This window comes from Danio aesculapii, chromosome 9 (assembly GCF_903798145.1).
Source record: "Danio aesculapii chromosome 9, fDanAes4.1, whole genome shotgun sequence".
Classification (NCBI taxonomy): Eukaryota; Metazoa; Chordata; class Actinopteri; order Cypriniformes; family Danionidae; genus Danio; species Danio aesculapii.
In genome coordinates, this window is record NC_079443.1 from 58,397,637 (window position 1) to 58,421,641 (window position 24,005).

Here is a 24,005-nt window from a genome sequence, read left to right on the forward strand (position 1 = left end):
TTATAAGCTATATCCGTGAAATGACGGGTAATTATATTTTTATACAATATATATATATAGGATATACACATATTAATAATATGTTAATAATGGTGTGTATATATAAAAGAGCTTAATCACAAAGTAAGTGCAGCCCCTTTAGAGATTTGGGTCCATATTGACATGATAGCATCACGCAGTTGCTGCAGAATTGTCAGCTGCACATCCATGATACGAATCTCCTGTTCCACCACATCCCAAAGGTGCTCAATTGGATTGAGTTCTGGTGACTGTGGAGGTCATTTGAGTACAGGGAACTCATTGTCATGTTCAAGAAACTAGTGTGAGATGATTCATGCTTTATGACATGGCGCGTTATCATACTAGAAGTAGCCATCAGAAGATGGGTACACTGTGGTCATAAAGAGATGGACATGGTCAGCAACAATACTCGGGTAGGCTGTGGCGTTGACATGATGCTCAATTGGTACTAATGGGCCCAAAGTGTGCCAAGAAAATATCCTCCACACCATTACACCACCACCAGCCTGAACTATTCATACAAGGCAGGATGGATCCATGCTTTCATGTTGCTGATGCCAAATTCCAACCCTACCGAATGTCGCAGTAGAAATCGAGACCCATTAGCCCAGGCAATGTTTTTCCAATCTTCAACAGTCCAGTTTTGGTGAGCCTGTGTGAATTGTAGCCTCAGTTTCTTGTTCTTAGCTGACAGGAGTGGCACCTGTAGCCCATCCGCTTGGATGTGTTGTGTGTTCAGAGATGCTCTTCTGCATACCTCAGTTGTAGCGAGTGGTTATTTGAGTTACTGTTGCCTTTCTATCAGCTGGAACCAGTCTGGCCATTCTCCTCTGACCTCTGGCATCAACAAGGCATTTGCACCCACAGAACTGCCGCTCACTGGATATATTCACGTTTTCGGACCATTCACTGTAAACCCTAGAGATGGTTGTGCGTGAAAATCCCAGTAGATCAGCAGTTTCTGAAATACTAAGACCAGCCCGTCTGGCTCCAACAACCATGCCACATTCAAAGTCACTTAAATCACCTTTCTTCCTCATTCTGATGCTCGGTTTGAACTGCAGCAGATTGTCTTGACAATGTCTACATGCCTAAATGCATTGAGTTGCTGCCATGTGATTGGCTGATTTGAAATTTGCGTTAACGAGCTGTTAGACAGGTAAATAAAGTGGCCGGTGAGTGTATAATATCAAAAATCATTCTTTAGCTGGATGTTTCTCATGTCAGACTGATGGTGTAAATGTGCACTTCTGGAGTTACACCCGAGTTTGATCCGTTTAATCCCAGAAGCAGTGATAACTCTATCAGAAAGGCCCAGAAGAGCGTAAATCCTCTGTCCGCTTGTGAAATATGATACTCTGGACTGTGGATATTAGACAGCATTCAATCAATGACACTGTCTGAAGTTTGCTCCGCTCTATGGACAAAACCACACACTGAGGAGAAAACAGCTTTAACCTGAAAAATATCCATCCATCCATCGTCCGGTGCCGAGTCCCCACGCTGGAGATTTACACCGCGCACACTTCAAGACTAAACTAGAGCTGAAAAATGGCAGACAATCTCAACTGCTTTTGCCAAGAGACACACATTTTTTCCTGTGGTCGTTAAGCTGCAAGCCAATCTTTTGTTGTCATTGGTGTTGTATTTATTTTTTATTTTTTTGAAAACTGACCCATATAAATACATACACTCACCGGCCTTTCGGATTTAGGGGGAACAGGAGATTCGCATCATGGATGTACACTTTAATAGGTACACGCAAATTTCTAATCTGCCAATCACATGGCAGCAACTCAATGCCTTTAGGCATGTAGACAACTGACGAGGCATCAAGATGAACTGCTGCAGTCCAAACTGAGCATCAGAATGGGGAAGAAAGGTGATTTAAGTGACTAAATGTGGCATGGTTGTTGATGGCAGACAGGCTATTTCAAAAACTGAGTATTTCAGAAACTGCTGATCTATTGGAATTTTCACGCACAACCATCTCTAGGGTTTACAGAGAATGGTCTGAAAAAGAGAAAATATCCAGTGAGTGGCAGTTCTGTGGGCGCAAATGCCTTGTTAATGCCAGAGATCAGAGGAGAATGGCGAGACTGGTTCCAGCTGATAGAAAGGCAACAGTAACTCAAATAACCACTCGTTACAACTGAGGTATGCAGAAGAGCATCTCTGAACGCACAACACGTCCAACCTAGAGACAGATGGGCTACAGCAGCAGAAGACCACAGCAGGTGCCACTCCTGTCATCTAAGAACAGGAAACTGAGGCTACAATTCACACAGGCTCACCAAAATTGGACAACAGAAGATTGGAAAAACGTTGCCTGGTCTGATGAGTCTCGATTTCTGCTGCGACATTCAGATGGTAGGGTCAGAATTTGGCATCAACAACATGAAAGCATGGATCCATCCTGCCTTGTATCAACAGTTCAGGCTGGTGGTGGTGGTGTAAGGGTGTGGGGGATATTTTCTTGGCACAACGCCAATTTTCTTGTGTCAACTCCACAGCCTACCTGAGTATTGTGGCTTAATATGTTCATCCCTATATGACCACAATGTACCCATCTTCTGATGGCTGCTACCAGTATGATAACGCGCCATGTCAAATACTTCAAATATCTCAGACTGGTTTCTTGAACATGACAATGGAGTTCACTGTACTCAAAGGGCCTCCACGGTCATCAGAACTCAATCCAATAGAGCACTTTTAGAATTAGGGGAACGGGGGATTCACATCATGGATGTGCAGCCGACAAATCTGCAGCAACTGCATGATGTTATCATGTCAATCTGGACCAAAATCTCTGAGGAATATTTCCAGCACCTTGTTGAATCTAAGCCATGAAGGATTAAGGGAGTTCTGAAGTCAAAAGGGGGTCCAACCCAGTACTAATGAGGTGTACCTCATAACGGTGTGTGTATAAAGAGTAGAACATTATAATAATAATAACAAATATTAAAAAAACACGACAATGGTTGTGACTGCCATCTCTCTTACAAATATAAAAATGAATAAATCATACAATAAAATGAAAATAAAATACAAATAAAATTATTTTTACAAATAAAATAAAGTATACAAATATATTAATAAATAAATAAATACATAAATAAATAAATAAATATATATATATATATATATATATATATATATATATATATATATATATATATATATATATATATATATATATATATTATAATAATGATAATAATCATTTATTTAATAATAAATTATATAATTCATTTTGTTTCTGCATAATGATATTTTAATGATAATTAGGCAGCATTAAGATGTGAGTATTTTTGTAAATATTACATATATATATATATATATACACACACACACACACATATATATATGTACACACACACACAGTTCAAGTCAGAATTATTCGCCCCCGTTTCCTTTATCCCTAATTTCTGTTTACAGCGAGATGATTTTTTTTTCCAACTCAAACATAATAGTTTTAATAACTCATTTCTAATAACTGATTTATTTTATCTTTGCCATGATGACAGTAAATAATATTTGACTAGATATTTTTTAAGACACTTCTATACAGCTTAAAGTGACATTTAAAGGCTTAACTAGGTTAATTAGGTTAACTAGGCAGGTTAGGGTAATTAGGCAAGTTATTGTATAACAGTGGTTTGTTTAGTAGACTATCGAAAAAAATATATAGCTTTAAGGGACTAATAACTTTGACCTTAAACTGATTTTTAAAAAATTAAAAAACTGCTTTTCTTCTAGCCGAAATAAAACAAATAAGACTTTCTCCAGAAGAAAAAATATTATCAGATATACTGTGAAAATTTCCTTGCTCTGGTAAACTGTTAAAATCTTAATAAATAAGAAAAATTCAAAGGGGGGCTAATAATTCTGACTTCAACTGTATGTATATATGTATATGTGTACACTCCTCACAATTCTCTCTTTTAAACTGATATTTTTAATCGGAAACTATACAATATTATATTTGTGCATATATATTAGATTAGTCAGTACTGAAGCCAAATCTGGAGCTAATCTAACAAAATAACTTACAATAATGGTCCAAAAACCAGTACAGCCAAATTTATATGATATAGAAAAATATTAAACACAAATTTAAAAGGAGGAAAAATCAAGAGAAGCACAAAAAAATTGTTGCAATTTTGTAGGTTGTAATTTTTTTTTTTTTTTGCAATATTTTTCTTGAGTTTAATTGTATTGTCTTTCGATTTCTAAATTTGTTTGGTGACTAAAATATTATTTTAATAAATATATCTGTTTAATAAATCTGTTTTATTCAAATGCACCAAAATACATTGCCTATGTTCACAGAGAAATGGATAAAAATAGCCATTTTCAAAATGAGGTGTCCTCAATTATGCTGAACGCTGTATATATAATTAAATTGTATGTTTTATAGAAACATGTATGTGGTATCTGTGTTGTGTATTTTGATGTGGTGGTATACTGTTAAGCCAGAGAAAATTTCCCATAGTGTGAAAAGTACAGTAAACAATATACCACTACTAATACTAATACACGCATACATAAATACACAGACACACACTTTAAATGTACAACATAAAGTGTACATTATAATTTATCATATAATGAATATATAATGTATAGTGTATAATGAATAATACTTGAATGAAAAATACATGTATATTTCCATAAATATCTATATTATACACATACATGCGCGCGCACTCACACACACTATAAATGTACAATAATAAGTGCACTTGTATGTAATGCAATAAGCTTTCCGAATACATTTTAAAATAATAACAGTAACACTTTACGATAAGGTTGTATCGGTTAATGTTAGTTCATGCATTTACTAACATGAACAAACTATGAACAACACATTTACTACAGTATTTGTTTATGTTAGTTAATGAACATACAGTCGTTCATTGTTAGTTCATGTTAACTCATGGTGCATTAACTAATAGTAAATGTTTAACTATGATTAATAAATGTGCAAAAATGTATTGTTTATAATCAGTTTGTGTTAGTAAATACATTAACTAATGAAACCTTATTGTAAAGTGGGACCATAATAACAAAATACTGTACTTGTAAAATAAATATGCAGCAATAAAGTAAACATGTTTACAGTCATGACACTAAAGCTTTATTCACTCTGACTGGGAAAAGACAGAAGACAGAAATAAAGCTGTGTGTTCTGATTTACATCTTTAATTTAGCTGAGGAGATGATTACAATTTGAGCTGAAAATAACTCAAAATAATGTGAGTACAGCGCAGAGATAAACCGTGACCTGCAGCGCCTCTTGCTGGACAAACACTGTAAAAACACTTCACTGCAGATCAACGACACAATGTCAGAGCTTATTACAGGTGTAAGTGACGACGCAAGATCACATCTTATCTCCTGTCAAAATTGCATGACCTTGACTCTTTCTTTGTAATAGATTTACTCCAGGGAGTCAAGATGTATGAGCTTGCAGAAGGTAAGGGAAAATTGAATAGAATAAGAGGAGACTTTTATTTTGTTTATTAGCACTGACTATTTATTTCAAGACATCAATTATTAATAATATTAACATTTGAATAGAAAGAATATCATTATTATTTTAAATAAATGTTTATTTACTACTACATTCTAAAAACTATCTGTTAATTAAAGGTTTCTGTATTTGTTTACGGTTGTTATTTGCATTATGGGATGTTGATCTCTGCTCGATTGACTTTTGATGTTGAAAATTCAACTCTGCAGTTTTAACAGGGACTTTTATTGACATTTTAGTTTGAAACAATATAATGAATAATAAATAATAAGTAAAATAGAAAATGTACTGGCAGTTTATTACCAGATTTTTGTAGCGTAATATACAACACCAACCAAGGCAATATATCACTTTAAACTATTGAAAATGATAATAAAAGTCACTTTATCCAAATTTTAAGGTTAAAAGTTGTTGGACGATAGATCAAGATCTCAAAATGCAATACAAAAACATAAATAAAAAGGGTAAAATACCAAATAAAAATAAGAATCTATCCATCCATTTATGGCTAATTTTTACAGTGTACTACTAATACTTATACTACTAATAATAATATTAATAATAATGTTGTTAGTGATGCTATTATTGTTATTAATCATTTATTAAAAGTGTCATTATTATTATTATTATTATTATTATTATTGTATTATCTTAAATATCATACTGGGAAAATAAATACATAGAGAAACAGCAGTTTAAACAATTGAACATGCAAACAATTAATAAAATACAAATAATGATTTTTTAAAAATATAATAAAATAATAAAAATGGCAGAATTTTTTAAAATATTCTCATAATTTTATTTCTACCGCTGCTATTTTTTAATCATTAATAATAATTGTTTTAAAATATAAATATAAAAATTAATTACGCTTCAATTTAAATAAACCATTTTAACAAAATTATTTGATAAAATAAATTATTTGATTATTTTATTTAGTTAATATTTAATCAATTATTTTATTTAGTGTTTATTATTTTGGTAGCAGTAGCCATACTGTGTGTTTTTTTTATTTATTTTTTTTACAGTTTATGGTTTCGACAACTCAACATCAAATAAACACTACATTATAATTCTCCTGATTTTCACAGTGTCTCGCTGCTGGATAAAAGCAAAAATAAAAAGCATAAATAAAAAATGGGGAAAAATACAAAATAAAAACAAGAATCACAAAAAAATGAAAACTGCAAATGTATGGTATTTTTACAGTGTTGTTGCTGTTGTTGTTGTTGTTGTTGAAGTAGCAGTAAATATTAATACTAACACTAATTCTGATAATAACAAGAAATAATGTTGTTAGTGATGTTATTATTGTCATTAATCATTTATTGATTGTTTCTTTATTAATATATATTTATTAATATATATATATATATATATATATATATATATATATATATATATATATATATATATATTTAAATAGCATTAATCATAAAATAAATACATAGAGAAGCAAACAAATTAATGTTATATGTAATAATTTTAAAATATATTAAAATAATACAATTTTTACTAAATGTTTATATCTGCTGTTGCTATTTTTACTGTCATTAATAACAATTGTCTTTTAAAACATAAACATTTTAATAATTAAACTTCTTTTTTTTAAATGAAAGCATGATTTATTATTTTATTTACTATTTAATCAATTATTTTATGTGGTGTTTATTATTTTTGGTAGCTGTAGCCATGCTATTTTTTTGTTTGTTTGTTTGTTTGTTTGTTTGTTTGTTTGTTTGTTTGTTTGTTTACAGCCCATGGTTTCGGCAATTCAATATTAAATAAACACTACATTATAATTCTCTTGATTTTCCCTGTGACAAAAAGCATGAATAAATGAGGGAAAATACAAAATAAAAACATCAATAACAGAATACGGAAAACTGCTCATTTACCGATATTTTTATAGTGTAGTAGTAGTAGAACTAGTAGTAGTGGTGGTGCTTAGGTTACTACTACTACTAATGATAATAATAACAATAATAATAATAACAATAATAATAATAATAATAAGAAGAAGAAGAAGAAGAATATAAAGTGATGCAATAATTGTCATTAATCATTTATTAAATCTTTCATTATAAACATTATTATTATTATTATTATTATTATTATTATTATTATTATTATTATTATTATTATTATTATTATTATTATCATTATTATTATTATTATTATTACATTTTATGATTTAATTAGCATTAATACTTGAAATAAATAAATAGAGATGCAGCAGTTAAAAATTTAAACAAATGTTTAATAAAATACAAATATATTAGAATAAAATATTTAATATTATAATATAATAAAATAATAACAATGGCAGAAGTTTGGCATTTTTATTTTACTGCATGTTTATTATTTTCTACTGCTGCTATTTTAATTATCAATAATAATAATAATTGTGGTTTAAAACATAAAAATTTAAATAAATTATCCTTGAATTTTTTAATGGATTTATTATTTATTATTATTAGTAGTAGTAGTAATGTAATATTATTATTGTTATTATTATTAATTTATTATAATATAGTATTACTATTTATTAAATTATTCATTCATTCATTCATGTTTCCTTTGGCTTAGTCCCTTATTTATGAGGGGTCGCCACAGCGGAATGAACCACCAACTACTCTGGCATATGTTTTACACAGTGGATGCCCTTCCAGCCGCAACCCAACACTGGAAAACTATTTAGTTACTATTTAATTAATCATTTAACTTAGTGTTTATTATTTTGGTAGTAGTAGCCATGCTGTTTTTTTTACATTCTATATGGTTTGGTCAAATCAATATTAAATAACCTTTACATTATGATTCTCTTGACTTTATCTGTGTCTCGCTCTACTGGACTGGACTGACCACACGCTTTCAGTTTCCAAGGTCAGATCCTGCTCCTCTGCACACGAGCCTGAAGAGAACGCAGCTGCTGAATACTGCAGTGCTGTGAGAGACTCACAGTGAGGACAGAGACACAGATGGAGAGAAAGAGAGAATCAGACATGGAGGAATACAGGGACAGGAAGAGGAAAGATGCTTGTCTATCTGTCTGTCTGTCAGGAATTGTTCAGGTCAGAGAGTCCAGGGATGACTGAGATTTTTTCTTCATGCACAGCCTTATGCTGATTGGATACTGAGAAACACACACACACACACACACACACACAGAAACACACTCTCACACACACACGGGTCACAATTGGGCACATACTTAAAGGTGCAGTATGTAAGTTTGACACCCAGTGGTTGAACTAGGTATTGCACTCCTGGATCAAAACACATTTTCACTCGGCTCCTCCTCCTGACGAATCTACGCAAGTGCAGGTTGCCAGATTGACGAGAGTGTGCCTGACTATCGGGCCTAAAGGCTGATTTAAGGTAGATTTAAACCGTTTTCTAACTAAAAGCAAAGGCATATGATAGAAGGAATATTCTCCATATTAAAAAGCATTTTTGTTTTAATCAACACCTGAAATTGATATATTAGAAACGGCTTCTATTTCTGCAGCTGAACAACAGAAAACTGACAATGATCACCTCAGGTACACCTCATGTGCTTCATTCAGTGTTAAATGCTGATAATGTGTTACGCCCCATTCACACGGGGCTTCAGTGTCAACGCTTGACAGAGGGCGTGTCTGAAGTTGGGGCTGACGCGATCATCATAGCAGCGTCAGTCAATGAAATTAGTCAGCAATAAGCCACTGCCTGAGCTGGTGTATTTGCATGCAGCGATCTGATTGGCTGACGCTTCCGTCGGCGCTTGAAAAGTTGAGCAAGTCCCAACTTCTGCAGTGAGCAACGCCCCTGAAGCGGCGCCGACAGATCCATAATGCAGTTCGGCAACGCCTCACTCATTCAAAGTTAATGGGAAGCGTTGAAGCTGTCATAATATAAATGTTGCTTACTTCAGTTCCTAGTCTAACATCAAGAAGTCGTAACAGCCATGCTACTGAAAGCAGCAGCAGATAGTTCACCTCAGATCTTGAAAATAAAATAAACCGTTTGAAATTGAGCTTCAGAACTGTGACTCAGTGCAAACCAACATATATCAGTGATTCAGCATCTACATTTAATAATGTTAAAGAGGTTTAATATGTATTAATTAGATTATAAACCTTACCATTTCGTTAGAGTGCAGTGAGTGCACTATTCTGTGTTTCTGAATGGCTGTGTATAAATTTCTGTCGTGTTTCGTCTTGTGCAAACAGCCAAATTGCTTATCACTGCAAATCTCCTCAGGTAGCGTGTTGTTAGGACACTCGGTTACCTGCTCACCTAATGTTTATGTTTGTAATATTTATATTTTTAGCTAATTAATAATCTCATGTGGAACTCTGAATTTGCGTCTCATTTCGGAGTCTGCTACTGTCCACCTGAGGTCGCATTTCCGTCACGGACGCATGCTTTGAGAGCCTTCCTGACTGAAGGAATGAAATACGACGTTTTCCACCGAGGCAACCCGGGGTGCTGAAGTGAAGTTTTATAAACTAATTTCGAGAGGAGCATGTGATATGATTGAGCACGACTGGCCGCTCATCTGTAATCAGTAATAATCCAATCAGAGTGATCCTAGTTTACTATAAATGGATCATTTTCTCCCTACTGCTCTATCTTCGTTTGGAAGAATCCCCCCTTCCACCCCATCTCCTCCTTTTCCTCCCTTTTCTAAAGGGGGAGCTCTCGAGACCTACCTGATCTCGGATCTCCTGATATGCTTATTAACTGGGCGGGAGCCCTGGGCTCAAATATCTCCGAGCTCAGGGTTCTTTCCCGGGACAGCATGCCAAACCTGCTTTAAATGCCAAGAATATCTAAGTGGGAACTCTTGAAATATAATTGGCTAAAGTGGCAGTGGGCGGGTTAAATGACCAAAACAAAGACAGATGTTCCGGCATGGAAAACACATGTTCAAAGCAGAATATCTGACTTCAGCATTGTTTTTCAGATAATCATGGATATTCACATGTTTATTAAAACATCTGCAAACATATTATGGTATTGTTATGCTTTAGAGGAGTCAAAAACTTACAAACACCTTTAAATCTAAACAGGGAAAATTTGTAGCTCAAAAAAAAACACTTAGTATCATTTTGAAGCCTTATGTTTTATGAGGACATATCCTTTTACACCAGGTGTATGTATCAATCCCAATGCACATTTGTGTCCTTATAAACCATATATTCAAACACACACACACACACACACACACACACACACACACAGCGCTGACATTCACACATCCTGCATAATGATATTCATGAGTTCAGAAAGTGATTCAGTTTTATAATACAGATTTTGAGTGTGACTGACAATGTGATGGGCACCTGAAACACACACTGCCTCTGCAGCAAACACATCGACTTTCTGTTCTTCAAACAGTCCTGAAAGAAAGCCACGAGGCACAAAAACTAAGTAAAACATCCGTCGGTTCTGATGACGATAATAAATGAAAGGCTAAACAGCAAAGCAGCATTTTAGAAGAATTTCTGAAGGATCAAATAACACTACCGTCTATTTTGACTTGTAGTAATATCATGAGACTTTTTCCTGTATTAGTGATGACAAGCACATGTAGAAATGGTCTCTTTTTTTCATTGTTGAAGACAGCATGAAAACTAAATTATCGATAAACATGTTTGTTTTTTGTGTTTATGTATATGTTTTTAGGTATTTTTAGACATTTTAGTAAAATAAATACACAAAATAATATAATTTATATTTAAAATAAAATCTAAAACACAATGTAATGCTTTGTTTTATTGAAAAAATATAGATAGTTGTTTATAATAATTGTTATAATTTAATTTAAACTTTAGTTATGGCAAAGTAGACAAAAATGTTTGTTTTGGGATGTTGCGTGTGCATGTGTGTGTGTCTGTGTCTATTTTTATATTATTTAATATATTTTATTAAAATACAGATATAAAATAAAATAATTTCTATTTGATATAAAACCTAAAACAGGGCGACGCGGTGGTGCAGTGGGTAGCACAATCGCCTCACAGCAAGAAGGTCGCTGGTTTGAGCCTTGGCTGGGTCAGTTGGCATTTCTGTGTGGAGTTTGCATGTTCTCCCCGTGTTCATATGGGTTTCCTCCGGGTGCTCCGGTTGCCCCCACAGTCCAAAGAATGCGCTATAGGTGAATTGGGTAAGCTAAAATTGGCTGTAATGTATGTGTGTGATTGAGAGTGTATGGGTGTTTCCCAGTGATGGGTTGCAGCTGGAAGGGCATCCGCTGCTCAAAACATATGCTGGATAAGTTGGTGGTTCATTCCACTGTGGCAACCTCTGATTAATAAAGGGACTAAGCTGAAAAGAAAATTAATGAATGAATAAAACACAATTTTTTTTTTTAATGCTAACAGTTATTTATGGCAATTGTTATTTCATTTTTAGTTTCAGTTACTTCAGTGAATCCAGTTTCATCAAATTAAAATTAGAAATGCTGTTTTTGGTAAGTAGATAAAAACGTTTTTTGTGTGTGTGCGTTTATATTATTTTTTATATATTAAAATAAAAATATAAAATAATATAATTTTTATTTAAAATAAAAGCCAAAACATATTTTAAATGCTTTATCTTGAAAAATGACCAAAAAAATAAAATTAAGTAAAAAAAATATTTTTAACATCCTCAAACGAGGCAAAAATACTGCTTAAAACATGATCCTTGTGCAGTATATTTCTAACCATTAAAAAAAAAAAATACAAATATAAAATAATATAATTTATAATTAAAATAAAACCAAAAACAAATAATTTTAAATGTTTTGTTCTCTTGAAATACGAACAAATAATCTTAATCTTCCTTAAACAAGGCATAATACTGCTTAAAACATGATCCTTGTGCAGTATATTTTTTATATGTATTTTATTAAAATACAAATACTGTAATACTGTAACATAATTACAAAATCGCCCAATCTGGCAACACTGGTTTTTGGCAAGTAGACAAAAACGTTTGTTTTGTGTGTGTGTGTGTGTGTGTGTGTGTGTGTGTGTGTGTGTGTATATATATATTATTTTATATATTTTAATTTATTAAAAAATGCAAATATAAATTATTATAATTTATATTTAAAATAAACCTAAAACACAAACATATTTTAAATGCTTTGTTATCTTGAAAAATAACAAAAAACAATTAAGTAAAAAAAAAAAATATGATCAAATCATCTTAACGTCCTCAAACGAGGCAAAAATACTGCTTAAAACACGATCCTTGTGCGATGTATATATATTTTATAAACATTTATTAAAATACAAATATTAAATTTGATATAATTGATATAATTTAAGTGATATAATTTCTACTTAAAATAAATCCTAAAACAAATACATTTTAAATGCTTTATTATCTTGAAAAATAACCCCAAAAAAGTTTAAATTAAGCTAAAAATAATCAAAACATCCACAAACAAGGCAAAAAAACACTGCTTTAAACTTGATTCTTATGCAGTGCAGTGGCTGTGGCCAGAGATATTACAGGCTGCAATGCAATGCGGTGACTACCTACAAGAGGACAGACAGTGATCCATCACCCGATTAAGCTGCAAACCGCCATCGACCAGCAAAAAGCAGCAGCAGACATCTCCACTGACCTCCAGTGACCCAATCACAGCAGCCAGAGTCTCTTCTAGCCAATTGTTGACAAGTTTTTTTTTAGCGGATGAGCTTTACTTCTATACCGGCCCTATAACAACTCAATTACCAGGGTGAGGTGCTGCAAACACACTTTTAAACATCTAATTAAAGCAGCATTTCCCACAGGTGTGCGACGCCTCGGTTGACTGCAACTGTTGTGGAATCTAACAAGCGCACATGGGCTCCGTTCCACTCAGACAAGCGGCCCTCCCTCCCTCCCATTAATACAGTAATTCATTGGGAAGAGTCTATTACTGAAAGCGCTTCAGACAACCGAAATACCATCACACATCACCAAAATCAATTCTACATGCATCTGCTGGAACGATTTCTCTTCACGAGTCAGACCTGATATATGTGTGTGTGTGTGTGTGTGTGGCTGCACTGTAATCTGTGCAGTGTGCTCTGATGATGAATGGAGTGGGCGAGCTAAATATGCCCCCCCCCCGATATTAGAAGCTCTCTGATTGGTGGAATTTCTTGCGCAGCATCATGGACAATGTAGTTTTTTTTCACTAGTAAACTACATAGTGATATTATTATTTTAAAATAGATGGGTTCAACAAAAGCATACAGTTGAAATCAGAATTATTAGCCCCCATGACTTATTAGCCCCCCTGTTTATTTTTTTTCCCCAATTTCTGTTTAACAGAGAGATTTTTTTAACACATTTCTAATCATAATAGTTTTAATAACTCATTTCTAATAACTGATTTATTTTATCTTTGCCATCATGACAGTCAATAATATTTGACTAGATATTTTTCAAGACACTTCTATACCGCTTATAGTGACATTTAAAGGCTTAACTAGGTTAATTAGGTAACTAGGCAGGTTAGGGTAATTAGGCAAGTTATTGTATAACGATGGTTTGTTCTGTAGACTATTGAAAAAATATAGCTTAAAGGGGCTTATAATTTTGACCTTAAAATATTTTTAAATAATTCTAAACTGCTTTTATTCTAGCCGAAATAAAACAAATAAGACTTTCTCCAGAAGAAAAAATATTATCAGACATACTGTGAAAATTTCCTTGCTCTGTTAAACATTTGGGAAATTTTACAAAATTTAAATTATTTAATTATTAAAAAAAAAAAAAATCAAATAATAATTTTGACTTCAACTGTACGTATTTATTACGTTTTTAAAATGCTACTGTTATTTATTCATTTTTATTTTTTTTCCTTTATTTACTGTTGAAGTCAAAATGATTCCCGCTCCTGTGATTTTAATCAAAATGATATTTAACAGAGCAAGGAACTTTTCACAGTATTTTCTAACAATATTTTTTCTTCTGGAGAAAGTCTTATTTGTTTCATTTCAGCCAGAATAAAAGCAGTTATATTTTTTTACTATTTTAAGGTCAAAATTATTAGCCCTCTTAAGCAATGTCTTTTGACAGTCTACAGAACAAACCATCATTATACAATAACTTGCCTAATTACCCTAACCCCCCTAGTTAACCTAATTAACCTAGTTAAGCCTTTAAATGTCATTTTAAGCTGTATAGAAGTGTCTTGAAAAATATCTAGTCAAATATTATTTACTGTCATCATGACAAAGATAAAATAAATCAGTTATTAGAAATGAGTTATTAAAACTATTATGTTTAGAAATGTGTTGAAAAAAACGTCTCTCTGTTAAACAGAAACTGGGGGAAAAAATAAACAGGGGAACTATTAATTCAGGTGGGCTAATAATTCTGACTTCAACTGTAAATATAAAAAAACCCTACCTCCAAGGCTCCTTCATGTCAGGGGACTTTTTCCAGTCCTTTTTTTTTCATGACAATCTGCATTTGTATAATGTTAATAATACCATTATTATTATTATTATTATTATTATTATTATTATTATTATTATTTTTATTATTATTATCTGCATATTTATATTTGTTTTAATAAAAACAAGTTCAGATTTGTCCATCTGTTGGATTTTGGAGACGTCTGCATCACCATATGAGGCATAAGAATAGGACGTGTGTTTGGATATAACTCAGTTTTTTGACCACACTTTGTTATTATTGTTCATTTATTAATTTGCTAGAAATTAGAACTGAATTTAGAAATAGTTTTGAAGAAAATCTTTGTGCTTAAACTAAATTAAATATGTAGGCTAATAGATGTCTTTAGTGGAGTGCGTACAACACCGTTTCCTCATCCACGAAAGTAAAGGAGTAAAGAGTAAGTCAAATAAAGAGAAAGTAAAGAGGAGGAATGGAGGAGGCTCGTTCTTTCTCCTCGTGCTGCAGATGGTCTGTTTAACTGTTTTCTTGCTAGTGAAGTGTTCAGTTTTTCCACTTAGTCAAAGTCCGCCATGTAAATAGCAAATGCGCCATGGCGTGATGCAACTGACTCTTAAAGGGAATGCGAGAGGAGACTCTGATTGGTTTAATGCACGTCATGATCAAAACACACCCATAAGTCATTAAGAGAATAAGCACAATACCGTTAGACCATGCACAGGGGCCAGAGTGTATTTTTCCGTTCTTAAATTAGCAGCGAAATAATAGTGAATATTCTACACATCCCCCAGTCAATTCCTCTCATCCTTTCTGTCATCCTCTACACAGCATCCCACATTTAAAAACACCCACATCCCCCATCATCTCAAGCCATCAATGTCACAGCCTCTGCTTCCATCTCCAGCAGGACACTCTGTACCTGCTCTGAAATAGATGGATGAATGTGCAGGGCTCTTTACAAGCCATTTCTCTCATCATTTATTGGGCTGGAGGTTTGGGGTGCCGAAAGCCCCTCCTTTCGGTCTCTGACTGAGCAGAAGTAGTCCACAGGCAGCCTGCCATGCAAATGGCTGTTTAAACGCAGCCCCCTGTTGTCTGCATTAAAGCTCATTTTTCTTCATAGCCCATCAGAGCTCAGAGACATTAGATGTCTGTGAAAGAGAGCGAATTTTACATCTTCACACACCACACGCAATAAGACCTATTATTGGATTGTTATAAAGTGAAACAGATTGAAATAAAATTAATGCTTTATTTTTTATTCTCATCAAAAAAAATGAAGGGACCTATCATACACCCGGCGCAATAAGGTGCAAGACATGTATGGCTCAATTTGTTGCTATTTTCAGACCAGAGCAACCCTAAATTTCACGTTGTTTAAAGAGCCCCTATCATGGGTTTTTGAAAATGAGCTTCCAAGCAGTGTGTAACAGCACTAAGTGAATGAAAACATCCAGCTGAGGTTTAAATCTGAAAGTGCACTGTGTTTAAAACTATTGATTCTTTGGCGAAATAGTAGACTCGGAGTCGAATAAATGAATCGAGTTGGGTTCAGATCTTTTGATTGATTGCATCAACATTGACACGGTACATCACCAAATATGAAGTTAAAGTTCTGGTAAAATGTGAACGAGCTTTCCCTCCACACACTAGCTGAGGTGCAGCGGACAATGGAACTGATCATGACGCAAAGTTGACGATCACTGACAGATGGAGATTCGGCTACGGGGAATAAAGGGTGAAAGTTCATTTTCACAACAACACCACAGTATAGCCAACCGTGTGCTATGTTTGTTCCTGTCATTTTTCTGATGATTGATACAATAACCTATGGATTCGCCGACCGTTTGCTACTGAAGGAGCAGCAGAGACTATTATGTATAAGACTTTGTCAGACTCCTCTATCTCCAGGTTGGAGGAAACCTTACCCTAGGTGGAGGAGTTCAAGTATCTTGGGGTTTTGTTCACGAGTGAGGGAAGGATGGAGCTTGAGATTGACAGGCAGATTGGTGCAGCAGCAGCAATGTGGTCGATGTACCCGTCCGTTGTGGTAAAGGAGCTGAGCCAAAAGGCAAAACTCTCGATTTACCAGTCAATCTACGTTCATACTCTCACCTATGGTCATGAGCTTTGGGTCATGACTGAAAGTACAAGATCTCGGATACAAGCGGCTGAAATGAGTTTCCTTCGTAGGGTGGCAGGGCGCACCCGGGAGTCACTCGGGAGGAGCTCGGAGTAGAGCCGCTGCTCCTCCAGATCGAGAGAAGTCGGCTGAGGTGGCTCGGGCATCTGTTTCGGACGCCTCCAGGATGCCTATCTAGGGAGGTGTTCCAGGGGAAGACCCAGGACACGCTCGAGAGACCATGTCTCCCACCTGGCCTAGGAACGCCTCGGTATCCCTCCGGAGGAGCTGGAGGAAGTGTCTGGGAGAGGGAAGTCTGAAGTTCTCTCCTAAGAGTGCTGCCCCCACGACCGGCCCCGGATAAACGGATGAAAATGATGATGAATGAATTTGTCAGACTTTGACAGGGACTTTGTCAGTAACTGTTACAGTTCATATGCACCAGTTTCTTCTTCCTCCAGATCATAACATGTAAGTGTGATTAAAATTGTTGCCTTGTTTTGTGTAGTTTGCAAAATATGTGTTTAATTGTGTGTTATAAGTTGTAATCGCCCCGCGCGGTAATCACGTCTCTATTATAGATCAGTGCTTGTACCATCTCTCTCAGGTTAAATCTGTATGGGGCTGTTCACATACTGTGTCCAAAACCACGTTAAAAACACGACGTGTGCTTCTTCCTTTACTGATTTAGATGCGATTCTGAACTAGTGATCCGCTGCTGTTTGTTGCTATGGCCACCATCAGCTGTTCCTCACACGCGCGGCCAATTTTCAAAACAGCTTTTGCCACTGTGTGGATTAACACTGAATATGTGCCGTTATTACTTGGGGTTAGGGTTTAGAGTAGAGTAATATGCTGGAGTTTAACTGCATTGCTTTATTGCATTCCTGCATTGAGTTCTCACATACTCTCTGCTACTTTATACTGTAGCCATGGTGGGCATTTCTCTCTGTCTCACGCTGAACGCAGTCGACCAATCACAACAGACTGGGTCATCAGTCCAATCAGCGCAGATTAGCTTCGCACTGAGAAGAGGTTTGGCAATAAATGAATCACTGAACGGTTCATATTGGAGTCGGTGGGATAATTAGGTAAAAATAAATGCAGATTATAAGACATAAAAGCTTGTGCGCATATGAGCCTGTTGCTGGAGACCCCAAAACCAAAATATGACCTCTTTAATGAAAAATAGGGGCTCTTTAATTAGCAAATTTGCACTGCTTTGTGGACTCATCTGTGTTCTGATCTATAAAAGAGGTGTGTTAAGGCGCATTGTTGGCGCGTTGATATTTTTGATATTGAAATAGATTGCGCCATAGACCAAGTCAAATCATGTCTAAAGTCCAGTGCAGAGCGCGTTAGTTTTGAGCCTGTGAAGGTATAAAACTTACACATGGCTGAATACACACAGGATGTACAACAATACACAAATATCTTCACATATGAAAACTATTTTAAGGATTAAAATGTTACAAAACTTATTATTTTCTACATAAATAAAAAAAACACTGCCTTCATGTCTGGGGGATTTTTTCAGTTTATTCATGACAATTTGCATTTGTATAATGTTATTATTAGTAGTGGTATTATTTATTATATGTATATTTATATTTGCTTTAATAAAAACAAGTTTAGATTCGCCGGGGCGCAGAGTGTATTTTTCCATCCTTAAAATAGCAAAAGTGGATTCGAACACATCCTTAATTCTTTTGCGCCATGCACTTTAGACTTTGTGTCTAGATTATTAAAATAGAGCATGAAGTGTTAAGAGTTCATCAGATTTCAGATTAGGGCTGAACGATATATTGTTTAGGCATCGATATTGCAATGTGTATCCACAATATTCACATTGCAGGATCATTTCTTAAAGATTAAAAGATATTATTGTTTTTTAACAAACTTACACCATGATGACCATGTTATTTTATGCTTGACTGTTCAATTTCTGTTCCTGAACACTGTTAGACTCCCCAGAAAAACAAAGCACTGTTTATTTAACTTTATTTTTGCTCTGTCGTATTTTAAATGCTTCTAATTTATATTTCATGCAGATGCACTGCATAGAAAAAGATCATCCCAGTCGATCTAATCTTTCCAAATAAAGCTATTCAAATCATCTGCAGGAAATTATATTTATATTGTGAAATAACATATATATTACAGCAAAATCATCACAAATACTGCAAAAGACCTATAGGAAGCCACAAGGGTGCGTCTTCACAGGGAGGAATACAGGTAAACTATAGGGTTTTTTTGTGTGTGTTTGTTTGTTTTTTACTTAAAATAAATAGCAAAATTAGCTTTGACAAATGTTTACTTTTTGTAGCTTTTTGTAGTCTTGTCGTCACTTCCAGTTGTAAGAGCAGCAAATAATAACTTAGCATGGCAGATGAGTCGATTTTTCTGCTGAATCATCTGTTGAACTGCATCCCAATCATTACAAATACTGCCGAAGACCTACCGGAACCCGCATGAACCCAAAATTTTCACAGAAATCAGTCAAGTTTGGTGAAGGAAAAATCATGGTTTGGTGCTACATTCAGTATGGGGGCATGGAAGAGAGCTGCAGAGTGGATGGCAACATCAACAGCCTGAGGTATCAAGACATTTGTGCTGCGCATTACATTTCAAACCACAGGAGAGGGCAAATTCTTCAGCAGGATAGCACTCCTCATACTTCAGCCTCCATATCAAAGTTCCTGAAAGCAAAGAAGGCTTCAGAATTGGCCAGCCCAGTCACCAGACATGAACAATATTGAGCATGCCTGAGGTAAGATGGAGGAGGAGGCATTGAAGATGAATCCAAAGAATCTTGATGAACTCTGGGAGTCCTGCAAGAACGCTTTCTTTGCCATTCCGGATGACTTTATCAATAAGTGATTTGAGTCATTGCAGAGATGTATGGATGCAGTCCTCCAAGCTCATGATGGAGTCAGACACAATATTCATTCTGTTTCCACTGCAGCATGACTTTATATTCTATACTGGACATTATTTCTGTTAAGTGACGAGACTTCTGTCTAAGCAAAGTCAGACCTTACTGTCCTAATGAAATAATTCAAAATCAAGGCCTGATCATATTTTATTTTGGTAAAATAAGCATAATCTAGAAGCCTTTGCCTTTCATATAAGCCACTTCTCATACCAAATGATCAACTAAAAGTCAAGTTATTATTTGTTGAACCTAAAGCTTGAACAAGCAACAGGTAGTGTATATAAATATATAAATACGAAAGAGCAAAATTAAAAGTTAAATAAACAGTGATTTCTGGTTTTCTGGGCAGTTTAACAGTATTCAAATATAGAAATTGAACATTAAAACATAAAATAACATGTTTGTTATTGTATAAAATGTTGTATACAACAATAATAAATAGTCTTTAATAATATCTTTGTATTTAAATATGTAATAAGTTATCCTGCGATGCGAGTATTGCGGATACACACATGCAAAATCAATGCTCAAACTATATATTGGTCAGTCCTAGTATATATTACAGCATTCGATTGGAAGATAGAGTGCTAAAACATACAGAATGAGATAATATAACGGAGCAAAATACAATAGCGCAATGGAGATCATTTGGGGGAAAAAACAAAACAATACATAGACAAACACAGCATCTATGAGAGATAAAGCAGCAAACACTCTCTGGTCAGGAGTTCATCACTGACACCAATGCATAAGCGGCTCTTACAGTAATAAGTTGGAGTGCATCTTTAGTGTATATGAGTAGACGAGTGAGACTCTGAGCGAGTGTTCAGGGCAGATGAGAAACATTACAGCTTCCCATCCCTCAATCAAAAGAAGCTACACTGTTTAATCAATACAGGAGAGCACTTTGCCGAACATAAGAGCAGAGAGACCCATGTGGCCTGTGTGGAAACAAAAATAGACTGGGAGAATGAGACAGCGTTACCTTTTTGGCTCTTTGGATTATATTTGGTCCTTTAGTAAGCAGCTTTTCAATCAAGTACTCTCGATTCTACAACACAGAGGCAGGAGGGGGGGGAAATGCAGAACGTATATATCAGTGACAGACCGCTGCGAGGCACTGGTTAAAGCATTTGAAGTATGGAGGGAGAGTATACTGACGTACCTTAGCCTTTTGGAAAAATTTACATTTCAAAAGCTCGGCTGCAGTGGGCCTGTGGAGATGAGAAGAGCCACGGTTAAAGCAGTCCAAGCTGACATTTTTAGATAGAGTCCATGTTTCGAGACTCACTATATGGTTTTCTTTTTTGCTTTGCAAAGTTTGGAGAAAAGTTCAGATTTTTATTTTCGACCAGCCAACATTTTTCAAACATTCTCAAGGCTGGTTTATAATGGCTTCCAGTCATATTTATACTCTAAGTATACATATCATAACAATCAATAACAAACATTACAATGAAACTGATGATTAAAGAATTAATTATAATATTCTACTAAACTGTAGGGCATTTTAAAATAATTTATTACTACTACTGCTACTACTTCTACTTATAAAAATAATAATAGTTGTATCACCATTATGATTAAGTTGATCACTATTATTATGATCTTCATTATTATTATTATTATTATTATTATTATTATTATTATTATTATTATTATTAGTAGTAGTAGTAGTAGTAGTATTATTATTATATATTTTTATTATTAATAACAACATTATTATTATTTTATTGTTATTATTATTATTTTATTTTTATTATTATTATTACTAATATTATGATTATTATTATTATTATTTAAAATCTTCTATGAAGTTATGAAAGTGACGTTTACTTTGGTATCACGTCATTTTGATGGTCCCTTTAACGCATTTTGTTGAATTTAAGTTACATTGGATCTACATGCCACATAATTACATTAGATTATAAGTAGACTGTTAGGTTGTGGTTAGGGTTAGTTTTAGTGTAAGTTGACATGTAACAGTACAAAGTTTCTTCTAGTCAGTTAAATGTCTGTTGAAGGAGCAGTATCAGCAGATAGTAAGCAGACAGTCTACTATTACTCAAATGAGAAGTAATTGGCATGTAGTTGCAATGCAAACAATGAAACAATAAAATGTGCAAAAAAGACCATCAAAATGAAGTCTTTCCCTTTATTTTATTCAGTTGTTCATTTGATTTTAATGATAGGGCTTTATTTTGACAGAAAAACACATTTGGTGCCTAAGGAGCGTTTAAAAACCTTATTTTTTATATTGTTAAATTATTTAATAGCATATATATATATATATATATATATATATATATATATATATATATATATATATATATATATATATATATATATATATATATATATATATATATATATATATACATACATACAGGTCTTTACATTAACACCCGCCAACCCGCCAAATGCGGGACGTACACGTAAAATACTTAAAATAACGAATAACATAAAATGTTACGTGGGACGTAAAATAAGACGTACACTCCCACTAGCCACTTTGGCTGATTGAAAATAATTTTCCCAGACAAAAATTCTTAAAACCCTGCTGAAAATCCAGCTTAAACCACCCTAGGCTGGTTGCCTGGTTTTAGCTGGTTGACTAGGCTGGTTTTAGAGGGGTTTTGGCCGTTTCCAGCCATTTCCAGCTTGGTCCTAGCTGGTCAGGCTGGAAAATGACCAGCTAAATCCAGCTAAAACCAGCTTGACCAGCCTGGTTTAAGCTGGACATGGCTGGGCCCCCAGTCTGGCTAGGCTGGTCAAGCTGGTTTTAGCTGGTCATCTTCCAGCCATCTTTGGTGCCCAAGGAGTGTTAAATTTTCATATTGTTAAATTAATGAATAGTACAAATTTGTGTTATATATATATAAAGTGTTATATATATATGTGTTATATATATATATATATAATATCTAAATATAAAGACATTTTCTCAAGCATATGTCCTCATTTGTAAATATTTTTTTTATTTTCTTTTTGATGAATGAATTAAACAATGCCCATTAATCACTGCCAAGCACTAATATTTTTATATACATTTTACACACACACCATCATCATATTTACCATGTTCTTGTATTATCAATGTATTTCAGTCCACCACTACAGCCCTACTACCCAATGTCCAGATGAGACCTCTGATACAGACGGTAAACAGACCAGCAGCAATTTACTGTCTCAGGATTGCATTGGTCCATCCGTATCTATTTGACCATAATCAGACCTAATTTGTCTGTGTGGCATTTCTTTTATTGACTGCGATTTATCTTTACAGAGAACAAACAGAGAGGGAGGACACAAAGGGCAGACGATGAACTGCGATTCAATAACGTACACCACACAATTCCCATCAATGTGTTTGCCTACAGTATTAAAAGCTTTGTGGAACCGTTTGGTCACTATTCGGCACTCTACTGATACGTGAACAAAAGATGATCAATTTGTGAGCGGAAATTACCTCTTTGCGGGGTCCTTCTGAAGGCACAAGGATATAAGTTTTCTAAAAGATTTCCCATACTTCTTAAGCATCTCTTTGTCCTCGACCCCAGTCTCCAGGGAGGGAGGATCGTTCTGCAGCGTGAGCATTAAAACCTGTCAACATCAAATATGAAAATGTTATCATATTTATAAGGTTGACAAAATGAATTCAATGCTACTGATAGGTTCAAGAAGTCTTCCAAGTCTTTCATTAGGGACCGAGCACCTACGGTGCGTAGGCCCTATTGTATCTGTAATGTTTTTTATTATTAGGGACCGAGCACCAAACGGTGCAAGGCCCTATTGGAATTGCTCCGTTTTTTATTAGGGACCGAGCACCGAACGGTGCAAGGCCCTATTGGAATTGCTCCGTTTATTATTATTATTATTATTATTATTATTATTATTATTATTATTATTATTATTATTATTATTATTCTTCTCCCGAATGAATCGCGATTTTGAGGGTCTAAACATGCCCGAAAACTCACGAAAATTTGCACACG

At 34.4% G+C, this 24,005-nt stretch overlaps 1 protein-coding gene across 1 annotated transcript in view; it reads right to left on the reverse strand.

Annotated features, from left to right (window-relative positions):
• stk39 (serine threonine kinase 39) overlaps positions 1-23,613 on the reverse strand; it is a gene marked incomplete at its 5' end in the record, with an annotated part of 101,186 nt that extends 77,573 nt beyond the window's left edge. Inside the window, 3 exons of the mRNA XM_056466097.1 lie at positions 20,996-21,061; positions 21,176-21,224; positions 23,480-23,613. Coding sequence (XP_056322072.1) covers positions 20,996-21,061; positions 21,176-21,224; positions 23,480-23,613 — 249 coding nt within the window. The remainder of the gene's footprint in view (positions 1-20,995; positions 21,062-21,175; positions 21,225-23,479) is intronic.
• Positions 23,614-24,005: the final 392 nt, after the last annotated feature.